This window comes from Pseudopipra pipra, chromosome 1, assembly GCF_036250125.1.
Source record: "Pseudopipra pipra isolate bDixPip1 chromosome 1, bDixPip1.hap1, whole genome shotgun sequence".
NCBI lineage: Eukaryota > Metazoa > Chordata > Aves > Passeriformes > Pipridae > Pseudopipra > Pseudopipra pipra.
This window is the reverse complement of record NC_087549.1, coordinates 56751393-56770063: the sequence shown is the minus strand read 5'-3', so window position 1 is coordinate 56770063 and position 18671 is coordinate 56751393. Positions and strand designations below refer to the sequence as shown.

Below are 18671 nucleotides of genomic sequence, written 5' to 3'. Positions count from 1 at the left end.
GAAACCACTGTTTCCCACTCACATATAACGTTTCAATTTTTAAGTAGAAATTACTTTATATTAAAGAGAAATAGTTAAAATATATTTAGTGTTATTTCCTTCATGTGGCACATTTGTCTGCCCAAAAATATAAAAGGCAAGCATTTTTTGGCAAAATTTATTCTCCATACTAATACTATATTTTTTTCAGATTTCACAGGAATTTAATATAATTTATATACATTAGAGAGTGAATGGAAATTCTGAACAGAACATGTTCAGATCTAAAATCTCAACGACTTCCCTTGAAGTAAAAAATTTCCTATGTACTACAATGTAGGGAGAACCATTTTTCTGCAATGTATGAAAAAAATTACCTATATCTACAATGACTACTATCTATCAGACAACAAAGACAGTTTTGACATGATGCTGTCTATGAAGATTATACAATGCATGCCAAGGCACAAAATTAAAGGTGGTGAAACATGCGTAAGTACTTCCATTTTTGATGAATATAACTGGATCTTTTGTATAGAACTGGGAGCTGATTAAACGATGTCTGATTGTTTAATTCTATGTCAGGATTTAGTTGCCCTCCTTATCAAACAAAAATTCTTGCAAATTTGCAGAAGACTTTGCCTCATCTACTCCCATATTTCTGAAGTTCGGAGAGAATTAAATGGTTTTATTTTAAAAGCTAAGAATCTAGTTTGCTTTTTTTTTGGAGGGGAAAAGAAAAAGTGAGTACACAGAACATGATGAATTCATATAACAGAGGTAATCTGTTACCTTAAAACGTGAGTCAGAGCAATACTGTAAGTTATTGGATAGAATAGTCTGCCTCTGTTACTTAAATGTTTAGTCACAGTGCATGGGTATGAATTATTTTCTGTATTTCTCTATATTAGGAATATTTAGATGGGTGAAGAAAAATGGTTTTGCTAGTGAATGGACGAGGCAGCATTTTGGTCAAAATGCTTGAAAAATCCCATATTCTGTTGCTTCTTCATGAACTAAAAGAAGATTCCCCATTCTTTACCTTCTTTTTGTCTTCTGCCCCAGGAATTTTGATGATTTTACTCAGTTCTTTCACAGGTTCTGGTTCCAGAAATGTTAACAGGTTTTGGTCTTTTTTACCATAATATATTTCTGAGCAACTGCATTCTGTTTTCCAGGCAGTTCCATTTTCTAAGCTTTCCTTCTCACTTATTAAATTTTGATTTATTTTTTTAAGCATACTTATTTCTTTTATAGCACTGTCTATTTTGATTCTCAGTTGTCTTGCTTCCTCTCGGGCTTTATTTCTTTCTCCTCTAACTTTGCTCCATTTCTCCCGCCAGTTAGCAGTACAATCTGACCACCAGCGCATGGTCTTCTCCATTTGGGCAGCTCTGGCTTTGACTTCTTCCAATTCCTGAATTTTTACTGCTTCAAAAATTTCCCAATCACTGCTGTAATTCATATGCATATATGTATAATGAGATGAACATGGGTAGAAACTTTGAGATGGCAGATTTGAATTACATAGATGGTCATCTGGTTGGCAATCTCCACCTAATGTATAAGGTTGTCTTGGTTGGGTCCCAAAAATGTGTGTCTCTTCCATTTGTTTCTGAATGGAGCCCAAGTTCATGTTTTGATTCATCATCTAATTTCACTTCTAAAAAAGACGAAGACAGAGAATAATTTAGCTTTACTCAATTAGATTGTAGGAATAACCTCCAACAGAACAGGTTTTTTACTGCTGTAATAATGGGTTAAATTTAATAATGCTGTTCATGTTTTAGAAATGTGCTTAATCAAAAAGAAACAGCTATTAAAATACTTTTCTAGTACAGCATAAACAGACATACCTATTACTTGGCTAGGAACTGCTAGCAAAGGAAGCGTCATTAAACAATCATAGTTCTGTCAAAAATTTTTTTAGTCCAAAGAAACCAGACAAAAGCTTTCGTCCTTCAAGACAAGATTAAATTGAATCAATATATATTTTACATATATAGTAAGAGGAGATTATTTGCCTAGAACTACAATCACAATTCATTTCCTTTCTTCCCCAAACTGTGGAATTTCATACTAGGAAAATGTACCCTGTGATTTGCATACCTAAGGAAAAACTGTGATCAACCCCCCCCAGCCTTTGCATTTGCTTTGTTTCATGAGAAAAATCAAGCTTTTTTACAGGGGGTTTTATTTTGTTGTCTACATTACAGAAGACGTACAGGCAGCATATTCTTACAATATTCTTGAAAGTGTAGCACTATCCTACTGTACTGTACGGCCTTCCTCTTGATGATATGACTCTGCTAGTAAATCTTGTTGCTTTCCTATTCATTATTTATCTTTTCATTATTTATTACTCATTTGGTCAGAGGAAAAAAAAGTATCTCAGAAATTTCTTTCCTACTCCCGTACTGAGAAAATGCTGATGTGGACAGTTCTGTAGAGACTAATCACTTACACCTCCTTGAGTTTTTTCCTCTTGTTTATCTTAAAAACAAAACAAACCAACAAAGCAAACAAAATATAAACAAATAAATAAACCTAAAAATCTTACTATTTCAATAGAAGACCAAGTTATTTAAAGAAGAAAAGAAATTGCTCTTACATTCCAATATTCATTTGTAAAAAAAATCATGTTTATCTGTTACTGCAATTAGTATTAACACCTGCATTTGAAATGTAGAAGGTCAATGCTGCAAACAAAATTCTGAAGAGCAGTTTTGGCATTGAGATTCAGTCATGTTTCACTTCAGCTAAATAGATGTTTCTGCAGGTTGTGTTCCAGTTTTCCAGCTGTTTTCAACTTTTCCATGATTTCCAGGACATTTATTTACCATTTGTTAGAAGCTTATGGAGAACTGCTGTAGTAAAGTATGGATATGAGAGAAGGAAAAGGACAGTAAAACACTCCAAACTGCCTTCAGCACCAACCCCCAGAGCAACTCTACACAGATGTAACACAGCTGCTGCCAAAGCTTCATCAAGGTTAAGTTTTTTTATGTTTCTTGACCTTCTTCCAGCAACTTAATTTGAATATGTCTTATCCAAAATACAAAGATATTGCCACCCACAATTTTGTATGAGGCTCAGTAGAGCTAAAATAACTACATATTAAACTCTTGCAATAAGCTGTTAATTTAACTTTTGGGTCATGAAGAAGCCTTTGTTTCCTAAAGTTTAATGAAAAAAAACCCAAACAAAATTACAGTAAATTTTAGATATATAATAATATATATAAATATATTACATAATATAATAAATATATAATGAAATAGTTGAAACTTTTGAGGTTTTAAATTTTGTCTTATTTTTTTTCTGTACCAAACTATCTATATCTATAGAAATGTTTATTACACTCTTCATAATCATTAGATTTTTTAATGGATCTTGTTAGCAGCTTTGCGTATTCACTAAAAGAAGTGAATGCCCAGTTTACAAATATTTGGAGAGATAAGAATGGAAATATTTTTCTGTGGCTGAAACTCTGAAAGAACTGAGAAATCTTCATGAATCAGAATATCTTCGTGCTGTGGTTTCATTATGGGTGTGAAGAAACTTAACCGTAACCTACTGAAAAAAAGTCACTGGTCATGAATTCTTGCTCTTCTCCGCTGTGATGGTTCAAGTGCTATCAAGACTGGGACACTGCCAGTCAGATCAAACTTACAGGTGTAATATTTGAAGTAGGCTTGTACAAGCTAGTAGTCTCTAAGCCTTCTAACAGTTTGAACTTTGACTGCACTTTTCATCATAGATAGATGATTCCAACTCCATACCTAAAATTAAAAAAAAATTAAGATTTAAAATAAGTTGCTCCTCCTCCAGAAAACAGAAGTACTGGCTCAGTCCAAGGTGATAAAGAAAAGGAGATGTTTCTAGGAGTCTTAACTTCCCTATGTGCTTTTCAGAAAATCTAATCCAAACTATTTTGTAGCAATCCTCTTTAAGATTACTAGAGGTAGAATGATATAATTTTTTCATTACAAGACACAGATCTCAACATAACACATTTAAGTGGCTGGCTGAGTCAAGATTAAAACATAAAATAATAGAAATATTGTTGGTAACAGGAATTTTCTTACAACTATGAATTATTGAGATTTGTGCTCATATCTGTTTTTAAAAAAGTAGTCTAAAATATATTTCTTGAAAGAAAGAAAAGATTTAGAAATTAGAAAAATGTGTTAATCTTTGCAAAGATTCTGAAATGGTCAAAAATCTCACTGCTCCAATGGGATGATTAGAATATATTTTTTATTTTATTTGCACTTCATATCTATTTGCTCTTTCATGTTCTTAAAAAATATTGCACTATTCAATAATATGTAAAAGTAGTCCAGCTGACTGAAGACTCTTGTAATACTGAATAAGTTGAAACTGATTCTTTAATCATCCCTGTAGTTATCATGATATTTTAAAAAAACTCCCTCTCTTCTCTGGTATATGGTCAGCTTATAGAAAAGTATTTAATTGTAAAATTTCATATATCTACATTGAACTCAGAAAGGTCTCATCTATAAAATATCCATATATGTTCCAGGGGAGAACAAGAATAATTTCTAACTTGTATGTTAAAGATAATTAAAAGACGAAAGTTATATGTTAATGTCACTAGACAAAGATGTCTAAACATCAGAAAATCCATAAGTCTGAAAACTGACAAAAAGAAACCTGTGTGCAGCTAGTTTTAAAGTTGTTAGCTTGAGTTTGCAGCACCAGACTAGCTAGCACAACATATGGAGCTCAGTGAGCTTAATTACTTAATAAAAGATAATTGGATGGAAAGACAAGATAAAGAATTGGATGAAAGTGGGAGTTTTCTCTTCAGTGAAACTTTCTGAGTTCCATTTTTAACAATTGAAGGATAAGAAGGAACACAAATTCCCTTTTAGAGTAGTTTTTCTTAACTGAATAATTTAAAATAAGTATGAACAAAATATGTGAAGCAACATTCCTTGTACCATGTGAATGGGGTGGGGACAGTGTGTGAGAGCGCTGATAGTTCTCACAGAAAAGGAAAAGACAAACATTTGTTGAACAAGATAAGGAACATAATTCTAAACCGCATTTCACTGTATTGAAACCTCTCCTTATTTATTTAATGATTCTGAACACCAGTAAGAAAAAGAAGAGCTCTTGATTTATTATTGCCAGCTATTTTTATAGGCAAACAGAAACATATTAACCCTTGGTAGCACATTTAACAAAATCACCATGAGAGAAAAGTATTAGTGCACTTTCCCCATGTTAATACCTGCTCACTGAACTCAGCTTTTTCAGTTAGTTCAGTAGCTAGGGCAGCAGCTTGAGGATAATTTTTCAACACCCTTTTACTAATTGCATGACCTAACCCTTAGTTACATGCCTCTTTATTATTAAGACCTCAGCCAAGCTTTTTTTAAAGGCATTCTGTCTTTAAAGAAAATGTCTGCTTCAGAGTGAGCCAGTTAGTTTTCTTTTGTCTAATCTATAAATTTAATAGGACAAAATGAAATGTAGACACTGTATGTGTTCTTTTTTAAGTGCTACTAGAAAGTCGGAACTTTCCATAGTATTGCTGCAGTTCACCATTCAATCAAAAAGCCTGACAAAGGCTTAGAGAAAATGGCCAGGGATGACAGAGTCATTATGGAAAAACAAAGGGAGTGAGAGTCAGTCAAAAAGCTTGGCTCTTTACTAAGGGCTGCTAACTACCAAGCTATGGATTCAAGAAATGGAGATCAAATTATGCATGGCTGTTCCTGTTGTAAAGCTGCTTTTAATTAGTAACCCTTAAGGGTTCCAATCAGTGGCTAGAGAATGGGATGAAAAAACATTGCTAAGTAAGTGACTGAAATTTATGGCAGAAGAAAGCCATCACACTGGAAAGTAATTTATGATATAGCTTAATCTAAGAACATATCCATAAAAATGTATCTAGTTACCAAATCCCTAAAAATCCTGGCAACACATAATCAAGTGGCTTATCATTTGTGCAGAAAAATTTTACACAAAACTTTGAGGTAGAATGACAACCTGTTTACAGGAATGGCTTAGACACACTGGGATTTAGGATTCATTTCAACAGGCTATCAAGGTCATTTCAATAGGAAAGAATACTCAGTAGCAAAAGTTCTGGCAAAACAAATTGTATATTCGTGCCATTTTTTGTCAAACAATGGTACATTACAAGCATTCTACCAGCTTCAGGGAAGGTGATTTAATCTGGGAAACTTCTCATGTGTATTATATCGATCCTTTAGAACAAACACCTGGATGGTGGAAACACATCCTTAAAGGAGCAGAAATAGTGGTGTAGGGAATGTGTTCCCTACCTAAGCTACCACTGGTCTCACAACTGTTACTGCACAATCTTATAATGAATAACATTTTAAGAATAAAGTAGGACAAGCTTGGTGTGTTTCAAATGTTGTACAATGGATTTTCTGCCTACTGTATCAACCTCAAAATAACATGACAGTAGACAGATTGAATGAACTACTAAACCAGCAGCTACACAAGAATGAATCTGTTAATACTGTATGTGGAGATCCTATCTGTGAAAACGTCTAAGATGGCTACACAAGTGGCAAGCCCCCACAAGAACCATAGATAAGGGATTCATATCAGTAGCTGCTCAAATTCTTGTTCAAACAGAAGTAAAACTCTCTTGAAATCTGTAAAATGATATTGCAGTTAAACATCCGCCTCAAGGGTTATCTGTGTGGCTCTCCTTTTACAATGAAAAAGGAACAAGTTAACTACAACTGAGGTTTGGATTATGTCCAAGATCTCACTGTCCTTACCACATCACCATGACAACACTGTTAATTGGAACATACACCCAAAAATTGTCTCTAACAGATCCTGCCTTTTAACATTGCCCATGGTACAACTCAGGTACCGCAGATCAGTCATAACTCAACTTCGAAACCAGTTACAGAAGGAATATCATCTGCAACACCACAAGGGCAAATATTGACAGTAGGTAATAATATTACATTAATCCTAAATTCTAAAGTTAACCTGAATTTAACTATATGTAGTAACAATGGACGTGAAGCTGTACGTGGCTGTGACAACAACAGAGTGAAATGGGCACTACTGGCATGTAAGGCAAGTAATCATGCACTGGTGGACCACAAAAATTATGGCAACTCTTCACAATGAGAAAACAATACACGTCAATTTTTTCATAAACATTCCGAAAAATCACTGTGCAAGTCAATGTAAATGGACAAAATTAAGCTATCATCTGTTCCTGATTACGTAATCTTAAAAAACAATCCAGACAACTTATTAATAAAAGTTCCTTTCACTTAATGCAATTGCATGATGGACAAGAGCCTATGATTATGGTTCCAAAATTAATGACAATGATCGTACATTGAACATTACCAATTTATACACTCCTGCATGGCAGAAAAGTAGTACTGACAACAGTGACCATCTCTGTGGTTGTGGCTACAAAGTTATTGACCAATAGGGGATAGAAGTAAAAGAGATATTCAAACTCTGTTGGTTGTAATTGGTATACTAATTGAATTAATTTATTACTGAAACCCTAGCAAAAACAATTGTCAGTTTTAAGAGAAATTGAAGTTAGGATAACTAGAATGACTTGGAAAATGCTTAAAGGAAAGAAAAGTAAAAATATGGTAATAATATGGTAATAATGATCACACCACTCATGCTAAAGTCTGACATATGCTGAGAGCAGTGTCACTAGGTCAATGTGAGAACAGCATGTGGGCTATCACCTGCAGCCATCATCTCCTGCATCTTCAAAACGTAACTACTTGACAGTCTCTTTAGAATCTGCTAACTCATGGAAACGCTATAGACTAAACTTCTGACCTGGAAAGTGGAAATGCCTAAGCTTATTCCTAAAGTTTTTGAAGCAGATCCAACAGCAGGCAGAGTTTTGAGACTTTTGTGCTTGTCAGTGTGATATGAGGGGCACTCACACCATGATGAAGAAGACAAAATGAGCACTCTCACCAACAGTTTGCTAACCAATTTGAGAAAATATGATTTAGAGAACTCATAAGTTAGAGAGTTTGTGAATTAGTGAAATAATAAATTAGTGAGTTCATGTGTTGTACCACTCTGTACAAAGATGATTCCACTACTGTTTGATGTCTTCGCATGTTTTGGTGGGGTTTTCTGAGGCAGAGTATTTCATTTTTTTTATGTTTTTTTTCTAATGAGGTCATAAGCTCATAAAATAAATTTTAATTCACAAAGTACGCTGTGCCGTAAATTTGGGAGATCCAAAGAGACCATGCAGATTATCACAATTCCATATGAAAATGAAAAGATAGTGATTTCAAGACTTTTCAATGCACAGCCAAAGATGATTCTGTTTATTTTTTCCACAGTTATAAATCATAACAATATTAAACCATATGTTATATTTTTAAGCTGTTTATATTGTTTCCAAACATTGTATTCCTTACATGTGTCATAACGAAAAATAAGTCAAAAATGGCCTGAAGAGACAAATAATGCAAATTATTTACTTCCTGTTGGAAGTTACGTGATAATTTTTTCCTCCTATTTATATTTCTCTAGCTTCATTTTAATATCAAAATATCAATACAAACCTAATTTATTTCCAAATCCTGCTTTATTTACTTCTCATGTCCAGTAACTAAAAACACTTATGCTATGAAAATAATAAAAAATAACGTTATGTTTCTAACTTCCCAAAGATAAATATTTATGGGTTTCTGAGGTTTTGTTTCAGTGAGGGATTTTTTGGGTTTTTTTGTCCAAACATGAAATCTTAGAAGTGTCTGAAAGAAAATGGTTTTCTTACCACATCAATTTGGACAGTATGGATTGTTAAGTAAATCTATGAGATCAAATGAAATCACAATTCATTAATACCCTGATACACACAATTAAAATTATGCAACCATGTCTTCCTTCTGTAATGTATCCTCAGCCTGAATTTTTGGAGTGTAAGAGACAATGGGAGGCCTAAATCCTAATTTCCAAGTTCTTTAGTTTTCAAAGTTCCTAAAGAACAGGAATGTTTTAATCAAAAAAATGACAGAACTGAAAGAGAAAAAAACCAAAATATTTAGACCGGTTGAGAGGAAGCAGTAAAGAGAGGAGTGCTGAGTAGTCTTCTACGTTTCCTATAGGACCAAATATATAATCTTGGGAAAACTGAATTTCACTATTTTCCTCATTATTTCATTTTGCTATAATGCTTTGCCTTTAAAACAAATAAATAAATCTCAGGAGATGTTAAAAACTCCAGAGGCAGTAAAAAGAGTAGGATCAAATATCAGTAAGCACTCAATAGTAGAATCTATGCGAAAAATGGAGTAAATGGAGTCAGACTTCGTGTTTGAATTGATCAACACCAAATGATGAGAGAGAATAAAGTGCGAGAGAGAGAGAAGGCAAAAAATGAGACCCACATTTCAACTTGTCTTTCTATTGAAAAATCCATAAATAAGGCTTGTTAACTACTCTATCAGACCTAAAAAGTTCAATACCAGAAAGTAACTTCAGGAAAGTGGCATTTCTGCAGGGAAAATTGCATTTTACTATCATATAAAACTTTGTGACAGACAAGGTGTTTCTGAAGTACCCCCAGAAAGTACATTATTATATTAGCTGTCCATGTATAGCTAAATTCCCAGGAGAAGAGGCAAAGGATGAGCATAGTAAAGATAGTACTGAAAGACAATAAACCACAGATGGAGTAATAAGTGAAACGAGGACTCAGAAATGGCTTAATCTTTTTTTTTCTGGTTTAGTCAGACTATCCAGAAACCAAAGGAAAAGAAAGCAATTATCATAATGTTGGAATAAGCATTTTGCACTATACAACAGTACTAAGTATACTGCTACCTGATATTCCAGTATTCATTGTAATACACAAAAATTCTCTGACTCCAGAGGAAGAATTCTTTCTATTACTAACATAGTTTGCTTCTCCTGAAGGTTTTAATAATTCACATGAAGACATGTAGGTTAAAAGTACATATCTATAATTTATAATTTTACAAAAAGAAATATGAAGTAGCCTTTTTTCAAGTAGAAAAAAAAGTGACCCTGAGGGTGGCCATGACAGTCCCATTGCCAGTTTATTCTCATTTGCTATCCTTTCCCATAACTTACTCCTTTGAAATAAGATTACAATTCCAAACGTAAGTAGTCCTGCTCATTTTAGAGAAAATAAAATCTCTAGTGTTATAGAAATTCTTTTGAATCAAAGGCATGCTATGTAGAAGTCTTGAGTAAGATGCTCTGAGCAAGGTGGATGGATCAGATGATCTCAGAGGTCCCGTCTAACCTCAGCCATTCCATGATTCTCTGAGCAGTGTGATTTCTGAGGAGCTCTGCCAGTTACTTCCAGTTGTTGTCATAACAATCAGGAATGGAGAGGAAATGAAGACAATAAATTGTGAATCTCAGAATATATAACTTTTAGCCAAATGTTTCACAAAACACCGTGTAAGTAGAGAAGGCCATAAGAAATAAACCAGTTTTGAGACAATACTGAACTGCCTAGAAGCAGAAATTGCGCACTGTTGTCAAGAACCAGCTGTAAAGCACACGGAAAAAGAAGAAAGAAGGCTTTATCCCCATAAATCTGTTCTGCCAACAGACACTGAGAACATGAGAGCACTGTGTGTGAAAGAAAAGGGTGAACAAGATAATCAAGTATTTTCAGATACTTCCCAGGCTTAAGGTCAGTTCTATGCACAGGTGGAAACAATCCAGAAAAAAATATGCCTGTAATAGCAACAATTAGTGACTTGCAGGAAGCGTTTACTTCTCCATGAAAAATTTTGTATTTGGACTGATGCCTTTATTGAAATGAATACCTTTACTGTAATTCATCTAACCATGAGATATTATATATTTCTCTCAGTGTGTGAGTTGCTTCTGTAAAATATAATGGCAACTTTCTATGCTAATAGAACTTGACCACAGAAGAGGTAAAACTAGTATGGTTAAAAGCTTTTAAGACTGACCATTTTTTATCTTTCCACTGAACAAAAACACCCCTAGGTAAAGAGAATTTGTTCTACTGAGTTACATTAAGACATAAGGTGCCAATAATTAAAAGCAGTAAACTAGGACAAGAATTCTTCCACAGCAAATCTTACATTATTGTTGCCAATGGTGGGTGGTCTTAAAGGTTCTTGCTCAAAATGAAATGCTGTAATTCTCTTTGAAAAGAGATGCACCAGAAAAGAACTTGGTCGACTTGTCTGTGGTCCTATGTACTGTTTTTCTTTTTTCATTTTGACCATTTTCTTCCCATGTCTCAATATTCACTTTAAGGTAAAATCCTCTTCACTGTTTCAATTAGTTTTAAAACACAGGAAACAGTCACAAGTATTGAGGCCATGTTGCTGAGAACACAGCTGCGCTGGGCAGTGCACGTCTCAAGGATGAAAGATCACCGCCTCCCTAAGATCTTGCTTTATGGTGAACTTGCCACTGGCTGCTGCAAGAGAGGAGCCCCAAAGAGAAGATACAAGGACTCCCTGAAACAACATCTCAGCCTTGGCCATATTGATCACCATAACTGGTCTACTCTGGTCTCAAATCGGGAGGCCTGGAGACACACCATCTATAACGCTGCGGATGCTTTTGAGAAAGCACGCAGGATCACCCTTGAGGAGAAAAGACAAAGCAGAAAGAATCGTGCCTTGCAGAATATACCACCTAAGGAGTCTTTCTGCTGTGCCTTTTGCAACTGGTCATGCCTGTCTCGGATTGGCCTTTTTAGTCACCAACGCCCTTGTGACAAACGTGGGTAGAGCCCTTCCCAAATCTTCGTTCGTGAAGCCTAGCCATGAATATCTTACATAATATTATACAGACTATATACACTGTGTACATACTATATATACATACTGTAGACATACACATTCATAAAAAAGACAACTTGGAAGGTAGTCAGATTCCAGTAAATGTAAACAGATGTTACTCTTTCTTTCCTTTTTTTGTCTGCCACTTTCAATAAACTCTAACCAGTTCAGATACTATTTCTTCAGGATGAGGACCAGTATTATATACTTATTCTGATTTAGGTCTATCCGTTAATACAAGCTATTACGTATCCTTGCAACATCTTTCAAGTCTTTTGCAGAGACAAGCTGATATTTCTTCACATCTTTGAAGTTGTATTCAAATCCTTAGGGTTAAATATGAGTAATATAAATATTTATACATAGAGATGTTGTCATTTACTACCCACAAAGCCAAAAGAAGTTCTGAAGTACTGATTTAAACATAATTTATAGTAACTTCATTTCCTCAAGAATTTTTCATTTGATTACAAACTTTCATTATATATCGACTATAATTTTTATACATTTGAGTCTGTAGAATTGATACTCATTCCTCAGTCACTACACATGAAAAATATATTGTATAATCAGATTACACAGGGAGGGACGGGAGTGTGTATGAAACGAACAATTTTCCCAGACAGTCTCAAACAGAATTAAGTACTAAGCAAAAGCTAAACCAAGCATAATCTGATTTAATTATGTAGCTATGGCTTTTGAGACACAACAGTTTTCTTGGCTAGCTCCCCTTTGAGATTGTCTATCACCTTTAATTAGGATATGATCAATAAAAAAAAGAGACAAAATAAATTTCCTAGGTAATTAGGATAAGTATGAACTGTCAAATTTTTAGATCTTTTCAGGGTAACCAACTTACAAACAGGTCTACAAAAACTAGTGTAAACTTCTGAACTAAACAAGTAGCCAAGTCCCCAAAATTCCAATCTAGTCTCATTGATTCTATGTGGAGATTGGTATTTGTGTGAAATATATTGCCTGAATGATGCTCTGTGTGACTATTAGGAATGACAAGCTATGAATAATAATCTGAATAATAACTTCAACTGATAACGAATTCAGAGTGTATTTAATATAAGACTATGGTTAATTCATACAAATTAATTCATATCAGTTAAACATCTGGTCTAATAGGAATCTCCTGAATAGCATAGAGAGATTTCTTTAGAACAATAGTATTTGTACTCAAACTTGAAACAGATATTGCTTCAGAAGAATAGTGTTCATATTAGTTAATACTATTTCACTATACTGAAACACACCTTTTTAATGCTTATGGCTAAAGATGCAAGTGAACTCTGTGTGATTTATGAAAACACCTATAGGTATCCTATTTTTCAGGCACAATGAGAGTTGCTCTTAATCACATTAAAATGGTATCTGGTTTTTTGTTTGGTTTGGTTTTGGTTTTCAGAAGTTCCACAGCTAAGGCAAAGAATAACCAAGTGCATGAGTCTTACTCCTCTGTTTCCATAGAAAGCAGAGTAATTTAGTTTCAGTGAGTGTTAACGTGACAATTTTTTACCCATATTGAAATGAACTGCATTTCAATGCTAAAGGGGTCATAGACCCTTTACAGGGAACAAGGAAGCTAAGAAAGGTAACTTTTTGCACCACTCAGCTCAGTTACAACAGAGCCAGTTGTCAGTCAACAACAGAGAATCTGAAAAGTCTCCACACAATCCAAGTTGTCAGTATGTTATTACAGAATATGCAACTCAGTCAGCACACACATGCACTGTCTTGCTTAAACTGACAGACAGCCCTTCAACATGACATAGAAGAGCATCTTTCATAGATTTGCTCTGAGCTTTTCAGAAAGAGGGAAGGCTCCAGAAATGCAGGGAAATAATATTCAAGACATACATCCTCCACAAGGTTAGACCTGCCTTTGAGCATGTGATTCATAATTGGTTTTAGAAGACTTTAAAATTTGCAAGCATTAAAGCCAGTTGTAAGTTAAAAGTGAAAGAAGACAAGAAATCTAAAAACATCTCATTCAGCTGGTCATTTTCATCCAGGGTGTTTGTTAAAAACTTTAAGATATATTAGACATCAGTATTTGCAAGTAAGCTATAAATAAGCTTACAACACACTATTTAGACCAAAGACAATTTTATCATGTTGCATTCTCAATGATTAAATTCCTTTCCCAATTATTGACAATATTAGCATTCTACTATTTACTGTTTTATTTATTTATGCTTAAAAGCCAAATTAATCTCTTTGTGAGAACAACTGTAAGTTCTTATTGGGTGTAGTTGAGGAGGCTCAGCTACGTCCAAATGACGCTGAGGACTTCACAGATCTGTGGGGTTTTTTTCTCACATTTTTCAGATTGGGCTACAGATCAGGTCAGCTGTTCTTCTTTCATTCTCAAAATGAAGTTGAAAAAGGCAACTGAAGACAAACGTTATCCAGTCTGAAGAGCACTTTACTGAACAGGTAAATATTCAGATGCAATATTAAAACCTGTCAATCCAGACAGTAGAGGTCACTTAAATGCAGAGAAGCTTCATAATTTAGACAAAAATGATGACAATTTTATTTTCTAGAGTTTATATCACATTTCTAACAACTTCTTCTATGTTACTCAGTTGGAAAGATTGTTTGAATTGGATAGCTTCACTTTCATTTACAGGTGCTTTTTTGCTTACTAACAAAACAACACTGAGGTGGATGTTTTTTTTTTTTTTTTTCCAATGTGTGAAGATGTAATAGCATATCCCCGAAAAAGTTAAGTTTCTAGTCCTTGCTTATACACTGAGAAATTCTTCAGGTTTTTAAAACTCTTGACAGTATCTTAAAACCATATGCTTTATGGTATGAGAGATCAGGAATTGTCTTGTTAGAGTTGAAATAATTTATGATGCTTTCTTATTCAAAACATGACCTACTTTCAAAAAGAAATTTCATAACACTGGGAGTTGGGAAAACTAATCACAGATATCTGAAATTTTGTCTCAGACGACAACATAAAATATTCCAATGCTTATTAGGACACAAAACATTTTTTCTTCAAAACACTGCTCAATCTGGAAACAAGTGATTTTCCCACCCACATAAGCAGACAAGTAAGAACACTGATGAATATCGTGCTTTCTCTGGGTCAGAGCATATCCCTTTGACTTGTTCAACTACTCTGATATAGTTGCATCAGAATTAACAATTCTGTTCTGAGGAGATGTTCTCAGTTTTATCAGAACAGTTTTAGAAGCAATCTCTTCTATAATTATGTATCTGAAGAATATTCTTTACAAATAGATTGTTACTTGGACATTTAAATGTAATTATTCTTGATTTTTCTTGAATATTTTAGTATTTTAACACCATCTTATGTCTTTCAACAGCTCAAGGACTCCTTTAATACTGCAAGATACCATCCTGTGTTGATTCCAAATTCAGTAAGTCTTCTCTGAGAGAAAAAAACTTAAAAAATAATTCATATTGTCACTTTAACCATGATTCCGGAGTTGTTAGATTAGTCACATAAAATAAATCACAAAGTACCTTCTGTTGCATCCTAGAGGTCACTTAAATGCATAGAGAAGAATCTCTATTTTTTCTCTCAGTGACCACTCACTGTAGGGCAATGAGTACTCCCAATAAAAGTGAAGAAATTAATTGTATAAGTGGTGGTTATTCAGCCTGACTCTTTCAGCATACATTCTTTTGAATATTGTCCTTTAGACAGAAGGGAAGATGGCATCCTTTTGCCAACATGGATACCTACAAAAGCTATGAAGAAAACTTCAAGTCAACTGAAAATACATTTTAAAAAAATAATCAAAACAATAGGAACTTTCATGGCATTTCCTCTCTGGTATTCCTCAAGTAATGTGATTGACATTAAATAAGACTGGATTTGGCATAAACAGAGTCTCATTTAACCCGATGTAAATCAGACCAAGATTATTCAAATCAGCATGAGCAGAGAATCAAGCTGTTCAGGGAGGATCATTTTCACAATAAACCAGTCTATTAAAGATTATTGGTGGAATTAATAAGGGAATAGCAGCGAAAGCAGCCTTTGCTTAGAGATCTGCTTTTTCAAAGGAAAGATGAATATTGTTTCTAGTAGCTTTAACAGGAAATTAATACCAAGATAATGTGGTTACTATATATTGATACACCTGTATGTTGTCCCAGTTAAATAAAAAGTAAACCTCTGTTGTACAATTCTATTAATACCACATTAAAATACCCAGGGGGAAGAAAATGGGGTTTCTAACTAAGTGGAAAAAAAGCCAAATAAGGGTCTCTACAAATGAAATGGACTATTAATAACAGTAAAACTGTTATTTAGAAGCTAATTTGCCTAATTTTTTAGTTATATAGAAAACTTACCAGACATCATTGTAACTGCAATAAATATCTCTTTGTTTGTGGATGCAGGAAAATCTTTGACATTAAAGTAGCCCTTATGAAATTGTGAGATTAATGTTCAGTTTTCAATTAGCACTGTAACTCACTGATTTAAGGGGAGTGGAAGATTCAAAGCTGAGAAAGAAGTGAAGAGTAAGAGCAAGGAAGCTAGTGAATAGAAAATCATTAAAGAGAATGGACACCAAGAGTTTACAGGAATATAAGAAGAAAGTGGTATTTAAATAAAAACAATACATACTTCATTGTAAGAACATTTTATGGGCAACAAAAATCTATATTTGCACTAGAATTTTTTCCTCATAGCATGTTGGCTTAAATGTCCATATGTTCTTGTTAACTATATATATAGGAAAAGGTTAAAATAAAACTTGTTTAATAAAAGTGGAAATAGATATGCTTTTTTACTCTGAAAAACTATTTGGAAAAGAAAAATTTATCTTTCTTTTTGTTAAATTTAGCAGATTCTAATGGAATAAAGGTTATCAATATAGAATTGTTATTGTGGGTAACGCTTGTCTCTTCAACTCACAGAAGAGTCAGCTAGTAGAATATATAAGAAAAAATTCTTTATTTGATGGTGATAAGGAACTGGAACAGGTTGCCTTGAGAAGCTGTGGATGCCCCATCCCTGGAAATGTTCAAGGCCAGGTTGGATGGGGCCCCGAGCAGCCCCATCTACTGGGAATTGTCTCTGCCTGTATCACGGGGGTTGGAACTAGATGATCTTTAAGGTCCCTTCCGACCCAAACCATTCTGTGAATCTATGATTCCATCAATATCAGATTGATACACTTTAAACAATACCAAGATCTACCCCTCAGTGTTGAAGTCAATGACAGTGTTTTAAGTCTGTTCATTACCAGCTGCTTTAGAGTATTCATTTTCAAGCGATTTATTTTTAAATCTACCCAAGATTGATATTAGTACTTTAAGGTGAAAGAGTGGCCTCAATTCAAAATTTCTACATACAAATACATAAAAAAAGACAGACAACTAATTTCACATTTTTCACTAGTTTTTTGTAGATGTCTCTGGAAGCGATATAACTAGTTCTATAAATGATGACTAACATATTTTGGAAATCCATCTATCTTCATTTCATTACTTAAAGAACTGCATTCAGAAACTCAAAAGTAATTTTTCTAGCATAGGTAGTCTAAAAAAAAGCTAGGATTCTAGCCATAGGACTATGTATAACAGAGTCTGCTTCATAAAAGAGTTTTAAGAATCAGTGAGAACTATGATAAACAAAATGCAACTATCTACATAGTCCGTAGGAAGCCTATTCGTACTATTTGTTATATATACTTACTGAACTCATCAACATTAATTTTGGAATTTGACCCTTGTTCTCATTGGTGATGGATCATCCACACTCTCATACCATCTCCGTTACTTGACTTTGAAAAAAATGATGAACTAAATATCTCTGTCCAACATCAACAAATCAGAGTATGAATAAACATGTTTCATTGCATTAGAATAATATCATATAGCTAAAACGCACTTCTTTCTTATCCCATCTTCAGATATTTTCTGAAGGAAGTCAGGATTATACAACTCATTATTGAGTTTTATAACTTATGAAAATAGAAACACTGTGTAAACACTGCCTTCTAAATAAAAATTGCAGTATGAACTTCTGCAAACTCCTAACAGTATTCTCACTACACTTATATCCATAATACTGATACTTATTAAAAGGTGACAAAGATTTACCAATTTATGCTATTGCAGATGCATTTCACAAAGTAATCTAAAAAAGGGTTTTAGTATTAAAAGAGTATAATCCTTGAAATTTCTGCATTTATACTAATTTATAAATGAAAAATAAGAAATAACTTTGAAAAATTTGAAAATTTAACTGATTAAGTAAGGATTTGAAGAACAAGCTATATTTAATGGGGTGTTAAAACTAATACTATCTAATAGTAGCCAAAAAGACAGAAGAGAAAAATCTAGTTAGATATAACTTAGCCACATACTTCCAATACTGTTTTCTGATCTTCAGTACTTTTGCTGGGTATTTCAGATTATTTTCCTCCTTACCATCATCTTGATAGTAACTCATGCTTTGTCCCTGAAGAGAAATATAGAAATTAAACATTAAACCCACAAGCTTAAGACCCCTTACCCTCTGAGTTTTCTGGGCTCTTCTTGCTTCTCAGTGTTACAGACACATGTGTAAACAACTGAATTTCCTGCATCCTTTTCTCATCTGCACTGTACTGGGACTTGGCCAATTGGATTATTTACAGCATTAAGGCCACTCCACAGTAACTTGAAAAAGATTCTCATTGGTCAGACATTATCAAAACTAAAACCACATTTTTCTTTTAAGTAAAGTCATTTACAGAAAATAAAACTTTTTGACATACTGTTCTTCACTGAGCATTACATATGCATTTTTTTACCCCCCCTTCCCTTTCTAAACTGAAGACTGTGAACTGAGTCCTCCAAATATTATGTATAAAA

At 33.8% G+C, this 18671-nt stretch overlaps 1 protein-coding gene across 3 annotated transcripts in view; it reads right to left on the bottom strand.

Moving 5' to 3' along the window:
- CCDC102B (coiled-coil domain containing 102B) overlaps positions 1-18414 on the bottom strand; it is a 144716-nt gene extending 126302 nt beyond the window's left edge. For 2 of the 3 annotated variants that reach the window (XM_064657701.1, XM_064657721.1), the window contains exons 1-2: positions 18331-18414; positions 1022-1642 (exon numbers count right to left, since the gene is read on the bottom strand). In XM_064657701.1, the coding sequence (XP_064513771.1) occupies positions 1022-1630 (609 nt within the window). In that variant the 5' untranslated portion in view covers positions 1631-1642; positions 18331-18414. Of the gene's footprint in view, positions 1-1021; positions 1645-18330 lie in introns of those variants that run through there. The other variant, XM_064657711.1, reaches the window with a different exon arrangement.
- Positions 18415-18671: the final 257 nt, after the last annotated feature.